Source organism: Panulirus ornatus, chromosome 43, assembly GCF_036320965.1.
Source record: "Panulirus ornatus isolate Po-2019 chromosome 43, ASM3632096v1, whole genome shotgun sequence".
Classification (NCBI taxonomy): domain Eukaryota; kingdom Metazoa; phylum Arthropoda; class Malacostraca; order Decapoda; family Palinuridae; genus Panulirus; species Panulirus ornatus.
This window is the reverse complement of record NC_092266.1, coordinates 6959251-6978776: the sequence shown is the minus strand read 5'-3', so window position 1 is coordinate 6978776 and position 19526 is coordinate 6959251. Positions and strand designations below refer to the sequence as shown.

At 42.3% G+C, this 19526-nt stretch overlaps 1 protein-coding gene across 1 annotated transcript; it reads right to left on the bottom strand.

Annotated features, from left to right (window-relative positions):
- Window positions 1-17093: 17093 nt before the first annotated feature.
- On the bottom strand, window positions 17094-18005 carry LOC139762570 (splicing factor 3A subunit 3-like). Its single transcript, XM_071687597.1, has one exon. It carries the CDS (start codon window positions 17942-17944, stop codon window positions 17156-17158), a length of 789 nt encoding a protein of 262 aa, XP_071543698.1. The 5' UTR covers window positions 17945-18005; the 3' UTR covers window positions 17094-17155.
- Between the last annotated feature and the right edge of the window lie 1521 nt (window positions 18006-19526).

Below are 19526 nucleotides of genomic sequence, written 5' to 3'. Positions count from 1 at the left end.
GTTTCTCTAATAGAAAGTTATAATCTCTCTTTTACTGGTAAGCTCTGGTTCTGTATGCTCTGTTCTTTTCTAAACGTTCCATCAACCACACCATAAACATCCATGATTGTTTCATCTCTAACAGTGTGCATTATTCTTTCAGACACTTCACTTTATTTCCTGTGTACCTGTTTGTGGCACCCTGGGTCTATACATTCCTCTCCATCAATCTTCATGTTCTGTACCTGTAGATCTTCTACCAAAAAAAATTGCCCTCTCTTAACTTCCCTCTTTGAGTGTGTGTTAGTCCTTTTCTCTAACTGAACAGGCTCAAGTACATCCAGAGAAGACCCATCAGACTATGTTTGCTTTTAATTGCTTCATCTTCTTTCCTCCAGGTTTGTACCTCCAAATCCCGTCCACTAAACTGTATTTCTGTTATTTCTGTTCATACTCATTAACTATGCTTCTTTGATTTTTTGTACTACAACAAATAGGAAATTGGCTGACTGGCCATGAACAGGGATCAGTCTAAGGATCAATTCTCTCTCATATATCTTAATGATATTGATAATGGAATGCATTGTATGACAGCAAAATTTGCAAACAATAGTTACTTGGGAAAATAAAGATGCAATAGAAATTAAGAACGTGCAGCTACAAACTGATGAGGAGAAAGTGATGGAGTGGGTTAACCGGTGGCAAATAAATTTCAATATTGATAAGTGTAAAGTTTTATATATCATAAGTAGAATCAAGAAGGAGACATCACACACCCCTGCAAAACCTACACACACACATGTATATATATATATATATATATATATATATTTTTTTTTTTTTTTTTTTTTTTTTTTTGCAGGGGTGTGTGATGTCTCCATGGTTGTTTAATTTGTTTATGGATGGGGTTGTTAGGGAGGTGAATGCAAGAGTTTTGGAAAGAGGGGCAAGAATGAAGTCTGTTGTGGATGAGAGAGCTTGGGAAGTGAGTCAGTTGTTGTTCGCTGATGATACAGCGCTGGTGGCTGATTCATGTGAGGAACTGCAGAAGCTGGTGACTGAGTTTGGTAAAGTGTGTGAAAGAAGAAAGTTAAGAGTAAATGTGAATAAGAGCAAGGTTATTAGGTACGGTAGGGTTGAGGGTCAAGTCAATTGGGAGGTAAGTTTGAATGGAGAAAAACTGGAGGAAGTAAAGTGTTTTAGATATCTGGGAGTGGATCTGGCAGCGGATGGAACCATGGAAGCGGAAGTGAATCATAGGGTGGGAGAGGGGGCGAAAATCCTGGGAGCCTTGAAGAATGTGTGGAAGTCGAGAACATTATCTCGGAAAGCAAAAATGGGTATGTTTGAAGGAAAAGTGGTTCCAACAATGTTGTATGGTTGCGAGGCGTGGGCTATGGATAGAGTTGTGCGCAGGAGGGTGGATGTGCTGGAAATGAGATGTTTGAGGACAATGTGTGGTGTGAGGTGGTTTGATCGAGTAAGTAATGTAAGGGTAAGAGAGATGTGTGGAAATAAAAAGAGCGTGGTTGAGAGAGCAGAAGAGGGTGTTTTGAAATGGTTTGGTCACATGGAGAGAATGAGTGAGGAAAGATTGACCAAAAGGATATATGTGTCGGAGGTGGAGGGAACGAGGAGAAGTGGGAGACCAAACTGGAGGTGGAAAGATGGAGTGAAAAAGATTTTGTGTGATCGGGGCCTGAACATGCAGGAGGGTGAAAGGAGGGCAAGGAATAGAGTGAATTGGATCGATGTGGTATACCGGGGTTGACGTGCTGTCAGTGGATTGAATCAGGGCATGTGAAGCGTCAGGGGTAAACCATGGAAAGCTGTGTGGGGCCTGGATGTGGAAAGGGAGCTGTGGTTTCGGGCATTATTGCATGACAGCTAGAGACTGAGTGTGAACGAATGAGGCCTTTGTTGTCTTTTCCTAGCGCTACCTCGCACACATGAGGGGGGAGGGGGATGGTATTCCATGTGTGGTGAGTTGGCGATGGGAAAGAATAAAGGCAGACAGTGTGAATTGTGTGCATGGGTATATATGTATGTGTATGTGTGTGTATATATATGTGTACATTGAGATGTATAGGTATGTATATTTGCGTGTGTGGACGTGTGTGTGTATATACATGTGTATGGGGGTGGGTTGGGCCATTTCTTTCGTCTGTTTCCTTGTGCTACCTCGCAAACGCGGGAGACAGCGACAAAGCAAAATAAATAAAATAAAAGAATCAAGAAGGATGGCTATAATATGAATTCTATTGAGCTGCAAAAGGTAAATGTTGAAAATGATCTCTGTGGACCTATATCCAAATAAGCAGGGCAAATAAGCAATAAAAACAATGTAGAAATTCTTAGATTTATAAGTAGGGTTTTTTAATCTAAGAATATCATAATCTCCCCGTTATGATTCACTGGTGCAACCTCAATTCAGTCATCCATAAAAGGCTACTCAGAACACAGGACATGCAGCAACCACTCAGACAGTAACTCCCAAACCCCCCCTCACAAACCTCCTTAACCCCAACACCCAACAGCTCAAAATGCTCAGTCTCACTCTTCACAAACAAACTCCACTAACCCACAGAATCCAGCAGAAAGCAAAACATCCTGCAACTCAGTGCTAATGTCATTAAGAACCAACATACAGAAATTCTCAACCAACTCCAAGAACACAAAATCCACAAAGTGCTCATCCAAGAAACCAGTTTCACATCTAAATCCTCCCTCCCACCTTTTTCTACAACTATACAAATGTAAGAGAAGAAAAACAAGGACAAGGATGACTCATAACACACACCCACTGAAACATACCATTATTTATCATCTCTGACACTAGAAACAGCTCACTGACAGTGACAACACCCTAAGAATACAATCCATAAGAATAATACCTCACACTACTAACATCAACATAATCAGCATCCACATACCTCTGACTTTCATATACCCCTCCATATATACTCCCCACCTTACAAGACCTGACCAACATACCCAACACTTAATTCTGTGAAGATTTCAATGCTCACCCTACCACTTGGCACAGCCCTACCATCCAAGATCCCCAAGGTGAACTCTTCTTAAAGGCAACTGCAACTTTTCAATATCCTTAACTGATGCAACTGGCCAACCAGACTCCCACGCCATCATGCTTACTGACCCTACACGTATGGACTGCCTGGAGCACACTTTGTGAACTGTCATTTGACCATTTGTGCATCTTTTTTTACCACTCCACCAGTCCCACTCAAGCCATAAAACCATCAGAAAGACATAAACATACCACAGGAAAGTAAAATGGCCAACCTTCCCATCAGAATTGGAAAAAAGCTGCATAATTTCTGTATGAATGATTTCCTATCCCTAAATACTGCTATCTCACATTTCATCAACATCTCCAACCAAGCCAGTTCATACAACAAGGATAAGGGAAGAAATATAACTTCTCTCACAAGTTATACAATTTATAAAACAAAGAAACCTGCTCAGACAGAATCACTCACCATCATTAGAAATCAGAGAATGAAATCCAACTCAAAATTACACCATCACAAACCTAATCAATGAAGGACAAGCTGGAAACTAGTATTCTTTCATCAATACAACAAACCACAAGACCCACAGCAATGAGGTCTGGCCCACATTACAGAAGATCCACACTAACTGCACTACACCAGTTCTCACTTGTGAGGCACTTCTGACCAATTTTAATGAAATTCCTTCTCCTGGAGGACACATAAATATATTAATAAGACCCTGCTAAAAAAAAAAATCCAACAAACCAGCTTCACTCAAACATAATAAAGTTAAGAAAAACCTACAAAAAATCCAAAGAAAAAAAACAAGTACCCACTTACCGTTCACTCCAAGTGCCACAATCAGGGCAGTTAAAGCCACAGTGAATTAACGAGCTGACCTCAAACTCCCATCCACCATATATACACCCATCTGAAGCTACACTCCCCTAAATAACCATGAGTCACATTCTTCTCTTTATGCTCTGGAGATCATTATCCATCACTACAACTCTACAAACACATTTCTACGTATCTGAAAACCCTTCACGTCCATGAGGTATTTGCCATAAAGAAGAAATACCAAACACTTACTACTAATTTCCTCTGCACATTAGACACATATATCGCAACACTTAATGACCTATGGTCTTAAATGGTGATTGTAGCCAACTTCCTAATTGCTGCAGGAGCTTCATAAAGATATAAGGGCCTCCAGTGCAGAAAATAGAGTGCTTGATGTATTTCTTTTGGTAGTTGCAATGAAATGATGAAGTCTTGTGTTGAAAAGGTGTTTTTAGTGTTGAAGGATGGGTAATGCACAGAGTGTGGACAGGAAAATGACTAGTGTTTGTCTACAGAATGGTCGTCTAGCGTTTGTCAAGTTATTTCAATGGGTATGAGTCTTGTCAGTGATATATTAGTTGGGGGTGTTTCTGGATCCCTCTGGAATGAGGTTACACTCTATGGGAAAAGTAAGCTTTGGTAAGGCTGTAGTATTTGGAGTACAGCCTCTTCAAAGAACTTCAAACTCCAAAAGAGTCAACATTATCAGACTCAACCCACTTTTGGTTTATGCTGCGAGTGAAAAGTCATCATTGGCAAGGTTTTATCACTAGAGAACAGGCTTAATAAAATAATTCTCTCTCCAAAGGGGTCCATCCATCCTTTCCCTGCTCCTGTGTGTGTGTACTGTACAGGAAGGGAGTTTTACACAAGTAGGACCCCATCTCTTCCACCATCTCTACAGTCATACAACATTTTTAACTTCTACTTGATATGTGCATTCACTGTCTCATAATTCAGCTTTCTCCAGTCATCCACTACTCTTATATTGTAAGAGTACATCTTTACATCCTTTCATGGACATCTTAGTAACTCACATCACGGACATCTTAATAACTCACATCACATCATGGACATCTTAATAACTCACATCACATCACGGACATCTTGATAACTCACATCACATCACGAACATCTTAATAACTCACATCACATCACGAACATCTTAGTAACTCACATCACATCACGGACATCTTAGTAACTCCCACCACATCACTGACATCTTAGTAACTCGCACCACATCATGGACATCTTAGTAATTCACAGCACATCATGGACATCTTAGTAACTCACATCACATCATGGACATCTTAGTAACTCACGTCACATCACAGACATCTTAATAACTCACATCACATCATGGACATCTTAGTAACTCACATCACATCATGGACATCATAGTAACTCACATCACATCACGGACATCTTAGTAACTCACATCACATCACGAACATCTTAGTAACTCCCACCACATCACGGACATCTTAGTAACTCCCACCACATCACTGACATCTTAGTAACTCGCACCACATCATGGACATCTTAGTAATTCACAGCACATCATGGACATCTTAGTAACTCACATCACATCATGGACATCTTAGTAACTCACGTCACATCACAGACATCTTAGTAACTCACATCACATTACGAACATCTTAGTAACTCACATCACGGACATCATAGTAACTCATCACATCACGGACATCTTAGTAACTCACATCACATAACGGACATCATAGTAACTCATCACATCACGGACATCTTAGTAACTCACATCACATCACGAACATTTTAGTAACTCCCACCACATCACGGGCATCTTAGTAACTCACATCACATAACGGACACTATAGTAACTCATTATATCACGGACATCTTAGTAACTCACATCACATCACGAACATCTTAGAAACTCACATCACATTACGAACATCTTAGTAACACACCACATCACGGACATCTTAGTAACTCACATCACATTACGAACATCTTAGTAACTCACATCACATCACGGACATCTTAGTAACTCACATCACCTAACGGACATCATAGTAACTCATCACATCACGAACATCTTAGTAACCCACATCACATCACGGACATCATCATAACTCACATCGCATCATGGACATCTTAGTAACTAACATCACATCAGGGGCATCTTAGTAACTCACATCACATCACGGACATCATAGTAACTAACATCACATCAGGGGCATCTTAGTAACTCAAATCACATCATGGACATCTTAGTAACTAACATCACATCAGGGGCATCTTAGTAACTCAAATCACATCATGGACATCTTAGTAACTAACATCACATCAGGGGCATCTTAGTAACTCACATCACATCACGGACATCTTAGTAACTAACATCACATCAGGGGCATCTTAGTAACTCAAATCACATCATGGACATCTTAGTAACTAACATCACATCAGGGGCATCTTAGTAACTCACATCACATCACGGACATCTTAGTAACTCACATCACATAACGGACATCATAGTAACTCATCACATTACGAACATCTTAGTAACTCACATCACATCACGGACATCATAGTTACTCACATAACAACGCGGACACGTTTGTATAATTAAATCTTACAAATTTGAAATAATCAATACATTTTAGCTACTATAATAGCCTTCAAAATTGGGGTAGGAAAGTAAGGTAAGTAATTGTATTTGAAAAATGTTTGAAAATAATTCATATAAAAGAATTAAAATATTTTTTTCTGAAGAAGATATAATTATATAAAATAATATAGAAAAGCTTTACAAAATATTTTATTTTTATTTTCTTTATTGAGTATTTTATATAATCATATTTTTATTAAAAAGAAATAAAGTAATTATTTTTCTATATTGTGGAGAAGTGTGATCAACACAGCAGGTGTGATGACCCACCTTCCTGGGCAGCCGGTCTGCTGGTCAACACAACAGACCACAACATTACATGATTTATTATTCACTGTTGACAAGATGAAGAAAATAAACATTTGACACAAGACACACATACACCTACCAGCCCAACAGCTACACACGGGCCAGGTACACACCCCCGACCTGCGCCAATAATAACTCCCTAACCCCAAGTACACACCCTCGACCTGCGCCAATATGACACCCTAACCCCAAGTACACACCCTCGACCTGCGCCAATAATAACACCCCAACCCCAAGTACACACCCTCGACCTACGCCAATATGACACCCAACCCCAAGTACACACCCTCGACCTACGCCAATATGACACCCTAACCCCAAGTACACACCCCCGACCTGCGCCAATATGACACCCTAACCCCAAGTACACACCCCCGACCTGCGCCAATATGACACCCTAACCCCAAGTACACACCCTCGACCTACGCCAATATGACACCCAACCCCAAGTACACACCCTCGACCTACGCCAATATGACACCCTAACCCCAAGTACACACCCTCGACCTGCGCCAATAATAACACCCCAACCCCAAGTACACACCCTCGACCTACGCCAATATGACACCCAACCCCAAGTACACACCCTCGACCTACGCCAATATGACACCCTAACCCCAAGTACACACCCCCGACCTGCGCCAATATGACACCCTAACCCCAAGTACACACCCCCGACCTGCGCCAATATGACACCCTAACCCCAAGTACACACCCCCGACCTGCGCCAATATGACACCCTAACCCCAAGTACACACCCTCGACCTACGCCAATATGACACCCTAACCCCAAGTACACACCCTCGACCTGCGCCAATATGACACCCTAACCCCAAGTACACACCCTCGACCTACGCCAATATGACACCCTAACCCCAAGTACACACCCTCGACCTACGCCAATATGACACCCTAACCCCAAGTACACACCCCCGACCTGCGCCAATATGACACCCTAACCCCAAGTACACACCCTCGACCTGCACCAATATGACACCCTAACCCCAAGTACATACCCTCGACCTGCGCCAATATGACACCCTAACCCCAAGTACACACCCTCGACCTGCGCCAATATGACACCCTAACCCCAAGTACACACCCTCGACCTGCGCCAATATGACACCCTAACCCCAAGTACACACCCTCGACCTGCGCCAATATGACACCCTAACCCCAAGTACACACCCTCGACCTGCGCCAATATGACACCCTAACCCCAAGTACACACCCTCGACCTGCGCGAATATGACACCCTAACCCCAAGTACACACCCTCGACCTGCGCCAATATGACACCCTAACCCCAAGTACACACCCTTGACCTGCGCCAATATGACACCCTAACCCCAAGTACACACCCTCGACCTGCGCCAATATGACACCCTAACCCCAAGTACACACCCTTGACCTGCGCCAATATGACACCCTAACCCCAAGTACACACCTCCGACTTGTTGCTGACAAGAACACACGTCAAGTTGATCGTTGGAGAATTCTCGATAGACTGACTTGATTATTGACCTCCGGGTTGTGATGACCCAATAAGACTGTGTATGTGTTATTGATCTCTGAATCTCTCCATGTTGGTGGTGGCTGGAGATAAAGCCACGATAATCTTTCTTGAATCTTGATGGAAAGGAAAAGTTGTGAGGGTTGAAAGATTTGTGAGAGAGAGGTTACTTAGGAGTGCAGTGAGAAAGATAAAGCTATGAAAACTGACAACAAAGGCCACATTCGTTCACACTCAGTCTCTAGCTGTCATGTAATAATGCACCGAAACCACAGCTCCCTTTCCACATCCAGGCCCCACAGAACTTTCCATGGTTTACCCCAGACGTTTCACATGCCCTGGTTCAGTCCATTAACAGCACGTCGACCTCGGTATATCACATCGTTACAGTTCACTCTATTCCTTGCACGCCTTTCACCCTCCTGTATGTTCAGGCCCCGATCACTCAAAATCTTTTTCACTCCATCCTTCCACCTCCAGTTTGGTCTCCTGCTTCTCCTTGTTCCCTCCACCTCCGACACATATATCCTCTTGGTCAATCTTTCCTCAATCATTCTCTCCATGTGACCAAACAATTTCAATACATCCTCTTCTGCTCTCTCAACCACACGCTTTATTTCCACATATCTCTCTTACCCTTTCATTACTTACTCGATCAAACCACCTAACACCACATACTGTCCTCAAACATTTCATTTCTAACACATCCACCCTCCTCAGTACAACCCTATCTATAGCCAAAGCCTCGCAACTATATAACATTTTTGGAACTACTATTCCTTCAAACATACCATTTTTGCTCTCCGAGATAACGTTTTCTCCTTCCACACATTCTTCATCGCTCCCAGAACCTTCGCCCCCTTTCCCACCCTGTGACTCAGTTCCGCTTCCATGGTTCCACCCGCTGCTAAGCCCACTCCCAGATATCTAAAACACTTCACTTCCTCAAATTTTTCTCCATTCAAACTTACATTCCAATTAATTTGTCCCTCTACCCTACTGATCCTATTAACCTTGTTCTTATTCATATTTACTCTCAACTTTCTTCTTTCACACACTTTTCCAAACTCAGTCACCAACCCCTGCAGTTTCTCACATAAATCAGCCACCAGCGCTGTATCATCGGCGAACAACAACTGACTCCCTTCCCAGGCTCCCTCATCCACAACAAACTGCATAATTACCTCTCTCTCCAAAACTCTTGCATTCACCTCCCTAACAACCCAATTCATAAACAAATTAAACAACCATGGGGAAATCACACACCAATGCCGCAAACTGACATTCACTGGGAACCAATCACTTTCCTCTCTTCCTACACGTACACATGCCTTACATCCTTGATAAAAACTTTTCACGCCTTCCAGCAACTTGTCTCCCACACTATATATTCTTCCTACCTTCCTCAGAGAATCTCTGTCAATTCTCTAATATGCTTTCTACAGATCCATAAATGCTACATACAAATCCATCTACTTACTAAGTATTTCTCACGTACATTTTTCAAAGCAAACACCTGATCCACACATCTTCTACCATTTCTAAAACCACACTGCTCTTTCCCAATCTGATGCTCTGTACATGCCTTCACCCTCTCGATCGACACCCTCACGTGTATCTATCTATCTATCTATCTATCTATCTATCTATCTATCTATCTATCTATCTATATATATATATATATATATATATATATATATATATATATATATATATATATATATATATATATATATATATATATATATATGGGTAAAACTGAAAGTTGATGGAGAGAGATGGGTGATTATTGGTGCATATGCACCTGGGCATGAGAAGAAAGATCATGAGAGGCAAGTGTTTTGGGAGCAGCTGAATGAGTGTGTTAGTGGTTTTGATGCACGAGACCGGGTTATAGTGATGGGTGATTTGAATGCAAAGGTGAGTAATGTGGCAGTTGAGGGAATAATTGGTATACATGGGGTGTTCAGTGTTGTAAATGGAAATGGTGAAGAGCTTGTAGATTTATGTGCTGAAAAAGGACTGATGATTGGGAATACCTGGTTTAAAAAGCGAGATATACATAAGTATACGTATGTAAGTAGGAGAGATGGCCAGAGAGCGTTATTGGATTACGTGTTAATTGACAGGCGCGCGAAAGAGAGACTTTTGGATGTTAATGTGCTGAGAGGTGCAACTGGAGGGATGTCTGATTATTATCTTGTGGAGGCGAAGGTGAAGATTTGTATGGGTTTTCAGAAAAGAAGAGAGAATGTTGGGGTGAAGAGGGTAGTGAGAGTAAGTGAGCTTGGGAAGGAGACTTGTGTGAGGAAGTACCAGGAGAGACTGAGTACAGAATGGAAAAAGGTGAGAACAATGGAAGTAAGGGGAGTGGGGGAGGAATGGGATGTATTTAGGGAATCAGTGATGGATTGCGCAAAAGATGCTTGTGGCATGAGAAGAGTGGGAGGTGGGTTGATTAGAAAGGGTAGTGAGTGGTGGGATGAAGAAGTAAGATTATTAGTGAAAGAGAAGAGAGAGGCATTTGGACGATTTTTGCAGGGAAAAAATGCAATTGAGTGGGAGATGTATAAAAGAAAGAGACAGGAGGTCAAGAGAAAGGTGCAAGAGGTGAAAAAGAGGGCAAATGAGAGTTGGGGTGAGAGAGTATCATTAAATTTTAGGGAGAATAAAAAGATGTTCTGGAAGGAGGTAAATAAAGTGCGTAAGACAAGGGAGCAAATGGGAACTTCAGTGAAGGGCGCAAATGGGGAGGTGATAACAAGTAGTGGTGATGTGAGAAGGAGATGGAGTGAGTATTTTGAAGGTTTGTTGAATGTGTTTGATGATAGAGTGGCAGATATAGGGTGTTTTGGTCGAGGTGGTGTGCAAAGTGAGAGGGTTAGGGAAAATGATTTGGTAAACAGAAAAGAGGCAGTAAATGCTTTGCGGAGATGAAAGCCGGCAAGGCAGCAGGTTTGGATGGTATTGCAGTGGAATTTATTAAAAAAGGGGGTGACTGTATTATTGACTGGTTGGTATGTATGACTCATGGTAAGGTGCCTGAGGATTGGCGGAATGCTTGCATAGTGCCATTGTACAAAGGCAAATGGGATAAGAATGAGTGCTCAAATTACAGAGGTATAAGTTTGTTGAGTATTCCAGGTAAATTATATGGGAGGGTATTGATTGAGAGGGTGAAGGCATGTACAGAGCATCAGACTGGGGAAGAGCAGTGTGGTTTCAGAAGTGGTAGAGGATGTGTGGATCAGGTGTTTGCTTTGAAGAATGCATGTGAGAAATACTTAGAAAAGCAAATGGATTTGTATGTAGCATTTATGGATCTGGAGAAGGCATATGATAGAGTTGATAGAGATGCTCTGTGGAAGGTATTAAGAATATATGGTGTGGGAGGCAAGTTGTTAGAAGCAGTGAAAAGTTTTTATCGAGGATGTAAGGCATGTGTACGTGTAGGAAGAGAGGAAAGTGATTGGTTCTCAGTGAATGTAGGTTTGCGGCAGGGGTGTGTGATGTCTCCATGGTTTTTTGATTTGTTTATGGATGGGGTTGTTAGGGAGGTGAATGCAAGAGTTTTGGAAAGAGGGGCAAGTATGAAGTCTGTTGGGGATGAGAGAGCTTGGGAAGTGAGTCAGTTGTTGTTCGCTGATGATACAGCGCTGGTGGCTGATTCATGTGAGAAACTGCAGAAGCTGGTGACTGAGTTTGGTAAAGTGTGTGAAAGAAGAAAGTTAAGAGTAAATGTGAATAAGAGCAAGGTAATTAGGTACAGTAGGGTTGAGGGTCAAGTCAATTGGGAGGTGAGTTTGAATGGAGAAAAACTGGAGGAAGTAAAGTGTTTTAGATATCTAGGAGTGGATCTGGCAGCGGATGGAACTATGGAAGCGGAAGTGGATCATAGGGTGGGGGAGGGGGCGAAAATCCTGGGAGTCTTGAAGAATGTGTGGAAGTCGAGAACATTATCTCGGAAAGCAAAAATGGGTATGTTTGAAGGAATAGTGGTTCCAACAATGTTGTATGGTTGCGAGGCGTGGGCTATGGATAGAGTTGTGCGCAGGAGGATGGATGTGCTGGAAATGAGATGTTTGAGGACAATGTGTGGTGTGAGGTGGTTTGATCGAGTAAGTAACGTAAGGGTAAGAGAGATGTGTGGAAATAAAAAGAGCGTGGTTGAGAGAGCAGAAGAGGGTGTTTTGAAATGGTTTGGGCACATGGAGAGAATGAGTGAGGAAAGATTGACCAAGAGGATATATGTGTCGGAGGTGGAGGGAACGAGGAGAAGAGGGAGACCAAATTGGAGGTGGAAAGATGGAGTGAAAAAGATTTTGTGTGATCGGGGCCTGAACATGCAGGAGGGTGAAAGGAGGGCAAGGAATAGAGTGAATTGGATCGATGTGGTATACCGGGGTTATACCACAGGATTGAATCAGGTCATGTGAAGCGTCTGGAGTAAACCATGGAAAGCTGTGTAGGTATGTATATTTGCGTGTGTGGACGTATTTATATACATGTGTATGGGGGTGGGTTGGGCCATTTCTTTCGTCTGCTTCCTTGCGCTACCTCGCAAACGCGGAGGACAGCGGCAAAAAAAAAAAGAAAAAAAGATATATATATATATATATATATATATATATATATATATATATATATATATATATATATATATATATATATATATATATATATATATATTCCTATGAGTCCACGGGGAATATGAAACACGAAAAGTTCCCAAGTGCACTTTCGTGTAATAATCACATCATCAGGGGAGACACAAGAGAGAAATATAACAGTCAGTTGATATACATCGAAGAGACGGAACTAGGACGCCATTTGGTAAACATGGCGTCCTAGCTTTGTCTCTTCGATGTATATCAACTGACTTAAATATCTCTCTTGTGTCTCCCCTGATGATGTGATTATTAAGCGAAAATGCACTTGGGAACTTATCGTGTTTCATTTTCCTCGCGGACTCATAGGAATATATATATATATATATATATATATATATATATATATATATATATATATATATATATATATATATATTTTTTTTTTTTTTTTCATACTTTGTCGCTGTCTCCCGCGTTTGCGAGGTAGCGCAAGGAAACAGACGAAAGAAATGGCCCAACCCCCCCCCCCATACACATGTATATACATAAGTCCACACACGCAAATATACATACCTACACAGCTTTCCATGGTTTACCCCAGACGCTTCACATGCCTTGATTCAATCCACTGACAGCACGTCAACCCCGGTATACCACATCGCTCCAATTCACTCTCTTCCTTGCCCTCCTTTCACCCTCCTGCATGTTCAGGCCCCGATCACACAAAATCTTTTTCACTCCATCTTTCCACCTCCAATTTGGTTTCCCTCTTCTCCTTGCTCCCTCCACCTCCGACACATATATCCTCTTGGTCAATCTTTCCTCACTCATCCTCTCCATGTGCCCAAACCACTTCAAAACACCCTCTTCTGCTCTCTCAACCACGCTCTTTTTATTTCCACACATCTCTCTTACCCTTACGTTACTCACTCGATCAAACCACCTCACACCACACATTGTCCTCAAACATCTCATTTCCAGCACATCCATCCTCCTGCGCACAACTCTATCCATAGCCCACGCCTCGCAACCATACAACATTGTTGGAACCACTATTCCTTCAAACATACCCATTTTTGCTTTCCGAGATAATGTTCTCGACTTCCACACATTCTTCAAGGCCCCCAGAATTTTCGCCCCCTCCCCCACCCTATGATCCACTTCCGCTTCCATGGTTCCATCCGCTGCCAGATCCACTCCCAGATATCTAAAACACTTCACTTCCTCCAGTTTTTCTCCATTCAAACTCACCTCCCAATTGACTTGACCCTCAACCCTACTGTACCTAATAACCTTGCTCTTATTCACATTTACTCTTAACTTTCTTCTTCCACACACTTTACCAAACTCAGTCACCAGCTTCTGCAGTTTCTCACATGAATCAGCCACCAGCGCTGTATCATCAGCGAACAACAACTGACTCACTTCCCAAGCTCTCTCATCCCCAACAGACTTCATACTTGCCCCTCTTTCCAAAACTCTTGCATTTACCTCCCTAACAACCCCATCCATAAACAAATTAAACAACCATGGAGACATCACACACCCCTGCCGCAAACCTACATTCACTGAGAACCAATCACTTTCCTCTCTTCCTACACGTACACATGCCTTACATCCTCGATAAAAACTTTTCACTGCTTCTAACAACTTTCCTCCCACACCATATATTCTTAATACCTTCCACAGAGCATCTCTATTAACTCTATCATATGCCTTCTCCAGATCCATAAATGCTACATACAAATCCATTTGCTTTCTAAGTATTTCTCACATACATTCTTCAGAGCAAACACCTGATCCACACATCCTCTACCACTTCTGAAACCACACTGCTCTTCCCCAATCTGATGCTCTGTACATGCCTTCACCCTCTCAATCAATACCCTCCCATATAATTTACCAGGAATACTCAACAAACTTATACCTCTGTAATTTGAGCACTCACTCTTATCCCATTTGCCTTTGTACAATGGCACTATGCACGCATTCCGCCAATCCTCAGGCACCTCACCATGAGTCATACATACATTAAATAACCTTACCAACCAGTCAACAATACAGTCACCCCCTTTTTTAATAAATTCCACTGCAATACCATCCAAACCTGCTGCCTTGCCGGCTTTCATCTTCCGCAAAGCTTCCACTACCTCTTCTCTGTTTACCAAATCATTTTCCCTAACCTCTCACTTTGCACACCACCTCGACCAAAACACCCTATATCTGCCACTCTATCATCAAACACATTCAACAAACCTTCAAAATACTCACTCCATCTCCTTCTCACATCACCACTACTTGTTATCACCTCCCCATTTGCGCCCTTCACTGAAGTTCCCATTTGCTCCCTTGTCTTACGCACCTTATTTACCTCCTTCCAGAACATCTTTTTATTCTCCCTAAAATTTAATGATACTCTCTCACCCCAACTCTCATTTGCCCTTTTTTTCACCTCTTGCACCTTTCTCTTGACCCCCTGTCTCTTTCTTTTATACATCTCCCACTCAATTGCATTTTTTCCCTGCAAAAATCGTCCAAATGCCTCTTTCTTCTCTTTCACTAATACTCTTACCTCTTCATCCCACCACTCACTACCCTTTCTAATCAACCCACCTCCCACTCTTCTCATGCCACAAGCATCTTTTGCGCAATCCATCACTGATTCCCTAAATACATCCCATTCCTCCCCCACTCCCCTTGCTTCCATTGTTCTCACCTTTTTCCATTCTGTACTCAGTCTCTCCTGGTACTTCCTCACACAGGTCTCCTTCTCAAGCTCACTTACTCTCACCACCCTCTTCACCCCAACATTCACTCTTCTTTTCTGAAAACCCATACAAATCTTCACCTTAGCCTCCACAAGATAATGATCAGACATCCCTCTAGTTGCACCTCTCAGCACATTAACATCCAAAAGTCTCTCTTTCGCACGCCTGTCAATTAACACGTAATCCAATAACGCTCTCTGGCCATCTCTCCTACTTACATACGTATACTTATGTATATCTCGCTTTTTAAACCAGCTATTCCCAATCATCAGTCCTTTTTCAGCACATAAATCTACAGGCTCTTCACCATTTCCATTTAGAACACTGAACACCCCATGTATACCAATTATTCCCTCAACTGCCACATTACTCACCTTTGCATTCAAATCACCCATCACTATAACCCGGTCTCGTGCATCAAAACCACTAACACACTCATTCAGCTGCTCCCAAAACACTTGCCTCTCTTGATCTTTCTTCTCATGCCCAGGTGCATATACACCAATAATCACCCACCTCTCTCCATCAACTTTCAGTTTTACCCATATTAATCGGGAATTTACTTTCTTGCACTCTATCACATACTCCCACAACTCCTGTTTCAAGAGTATTGCTACTCCTTCCCTTGCTCTTGTCCTCTCACTAACCCCTGACTTTACTCCCAAGACATTCCCAAACCACTCTTCCCCTTTACCCTTGAGCTTCGTTTCACTCAGAGCCAAAACATCCAGGTTCCTTTCCTCAAACATACTACCTATCTCTCCTTTTTTCACATCTTGGTTACATCCACACACATTTAGGCACCCCACTCTGAGCCTTCGAGGAGGATGCTTTACTTGTGGTGCTGACTTCCCTGACGACAGGATGATGAGGAAAGTAGAATGTGGGGTATGGGCTGTTCATCTCACCCTCAGGTATCTCTACAATGATGCCTCCATCCAGCTGAGCGTGCCGTTGAGGTTACGAGACAGGATCTTGTTGCCGTGAGAGACGTATCCGAGCAGCGGGTGCAGATGCGGCTGCTGCTGCGGCTGCGGCTGCGGGCCCGAACTAGTTAACATCTCAGGAAATGTGACGCGCCTGGCAAAATTGGTGATAAACTTGTAGGCCTGGCAGATGAGCGTGATGGCATATCTGATGCTGAAGGACTTCCAACATATTCTGCACAGTCATCTGGTCATCATCTGTAGCCTTCACCAGCTTGGCAAATGCCCTCCATGAATAGTGGTCCTTGAAAATAGATATCCCCTGGTCCATTGGCTTAAGCAAAGCCCAATGAGCACCTTTCTCAGTGGGGCCAGTTGAAACACTTGTTTGATCTGCAATAATTTAGAATCTTTTAAAATAAAACCGTATGGTATACTATAACAGTTATACAGTGTGCATTTACATACATTACATTACGAACTTTTTATAATAAAATGCTCAAATACATCAAATGCACGAACATTATACTATAATCTAGTTCTACAAGAGCCCTTGTCTCTTGAGATCATCGTAGGTTTTCCGATTTACAACATTCCTCTGAGAATCTTCATATTCCTCTTCCTGCTCTGACTGCCATCTCTCAGCAGTTTTCTGAACTTTAAGCTTCTCCCACAACTTTAAGGCATCTTCAATCTGTGTGACATTTGCAAAGTGGGCAGTGTTTGGGATGCCTAAGCACCTCATGCCATGAGCATGTCGCCACTCTGCAAAGTGCCTTTGGAAAGCCTTAGGGCCTTTATAAGGGAAATTTCCACAGATTTCACAGTTATAGCTAATGTTAAGACCATGGAGCTTGTATAGCCAATAAGGGATAGTTTTACCATCCCATCCTAATGGAAGGTTCTTTGGATTATATGGCACTTCATCATCAGCCTCATCCTCAGATTCAGATGCTGAAGCTTCCTCTTCTTCCTCCTCCTCCCCGTCCCTCCTGGCTTGTTTACGCTGAACATTTTCTTTGGCAGCTGCTCGTTGCTCACTGAGAATTTCAGTAAGGCGGTACACTTGTGCCTCTAACATAGCAAGCTCTTTGATTTTTTCAGTTTCTCGCCCCTTAGTTACCTTCCCAGTCTTGGATTTTGCAAACAAGGATGGGTCAAGCTCTTCCACAGACATTCCTTTTGTTCTGAAAAGCCTTTGTGCCCTTTCCTCCAGAGTCCCTCCACACTTTAGACCAAGAGCCATCAAAGCTGACTTAAGACGATCAAGACCAAGTGACATAAGTTCCTCTGACGATGAAAATGCAGACAAATCAAGATGAGCTCCCATTGCTGCAAGGGCACCACCTGTCTCCTTTGGCCAACCTGGGAATCTTCCACCATCCCACTGTTCAATATATATATATATATATATATATATATATATATATATATATATATATATATATATATATATATATATATATATATATATATATATATATTTTTTTTTTTTTTCTTTTTTGCTTTGTCTCTGTCTCTTGTGTTTGCGAGGTAGCGCAAGGAAACAGACGAAAGAAATGGCCCAACCCCCCCCCCCATACACATGTATATACATACGTCCACACACGCAAATATACATACCTACACAGCTTTCCATGGTTTACCCCAGACGCTTCACATGCCCTTGATTCAATCCACTGACAGCACGTCAACCCCGGTATACCACATCGCTCCAATTCACTCTATTCCTTGCCCTCCTTTCACCCTCCTGCATGTTCAGGCCCCGATCACACAAAATCTTTTTCACTCCATCTTTCCACCTCCAATTTGGTCTCCCTCTTCTCCTCGTTCCCTCCACCTCCGACACATATGTCCTCTTGGTCAATCTTTCCTCACTCATTCTCTCCATGTGCCCAAACCACTTCAAAACACCCTCTTCTGCTCTCTCACCCCCGCTCTTTTTATTTCCACACATCTCTCTTACCCTTACGTTACTTACTCGATCAAACCACCTCACACCACACATTGTCCTCAAACATCTCATTTCCAGCACATCCATCCTCCTGCGCACAACTCTATCCATAGCCCACGCCTCGCAACCATACAACATTGTTGGAACCACTATTCCTTCAAGCATACCCATTTTTGCTTTCCGAGATAATGTTTTCGACTTCCACACATTCTTCAAGGCTCCCAGAATTTTCGCCCCCTCCCCCACCCTATGATCCACTTCCGCTTCCATGGTTCCATCCGCTGCCAGATCCACTCCCAGATATCTAAAACACTTCACTTCCTCCAATTTTTCTCCATTCAAACTCACCTCCCAGTTGACTTGATCCTCAACCCTACTGTACCTAATAACCTTGCTCTTATTCACATTTACTCTTAACTTTCTTCTTTCACACACTTTACCAAACTCAGTCACCAGCTTCTGCAGTTTCTCACATGAATCAGCCACCAGCGCTGTATCATCAGCGAGCAACAACTGACTCACTTCCCAAGCTCTCTCATCCCCAACAGACTTCATACTTGCCTCTCTTTCCAAAACTCTTGCATTCACCTCCCTAACAACCCCATCCATAAACAAATTAAACAACCATGGAGACATCACACACCCCTGCCGCAAACCTACATTCACTGAGAACCAATCACTTTCCTCTCTTCCTACACGTACACATGCCTTACATCCTCGATAAAAACTTTTCACTGCTTCTAACAACTTGCCTCCCACACCATATATTCTTAATACCTTCCACAGAGCATCTCTATCAACTCTATCATATGCCTTCTCCAGATCCATAAATGCTACATACAAATCCATTTGTATATATATATATATATATATATATATATATATATATATATATATATATATATATATATATATATATATATCACTATCTCACTATCCCCTGGGGATAGGGGAGAAA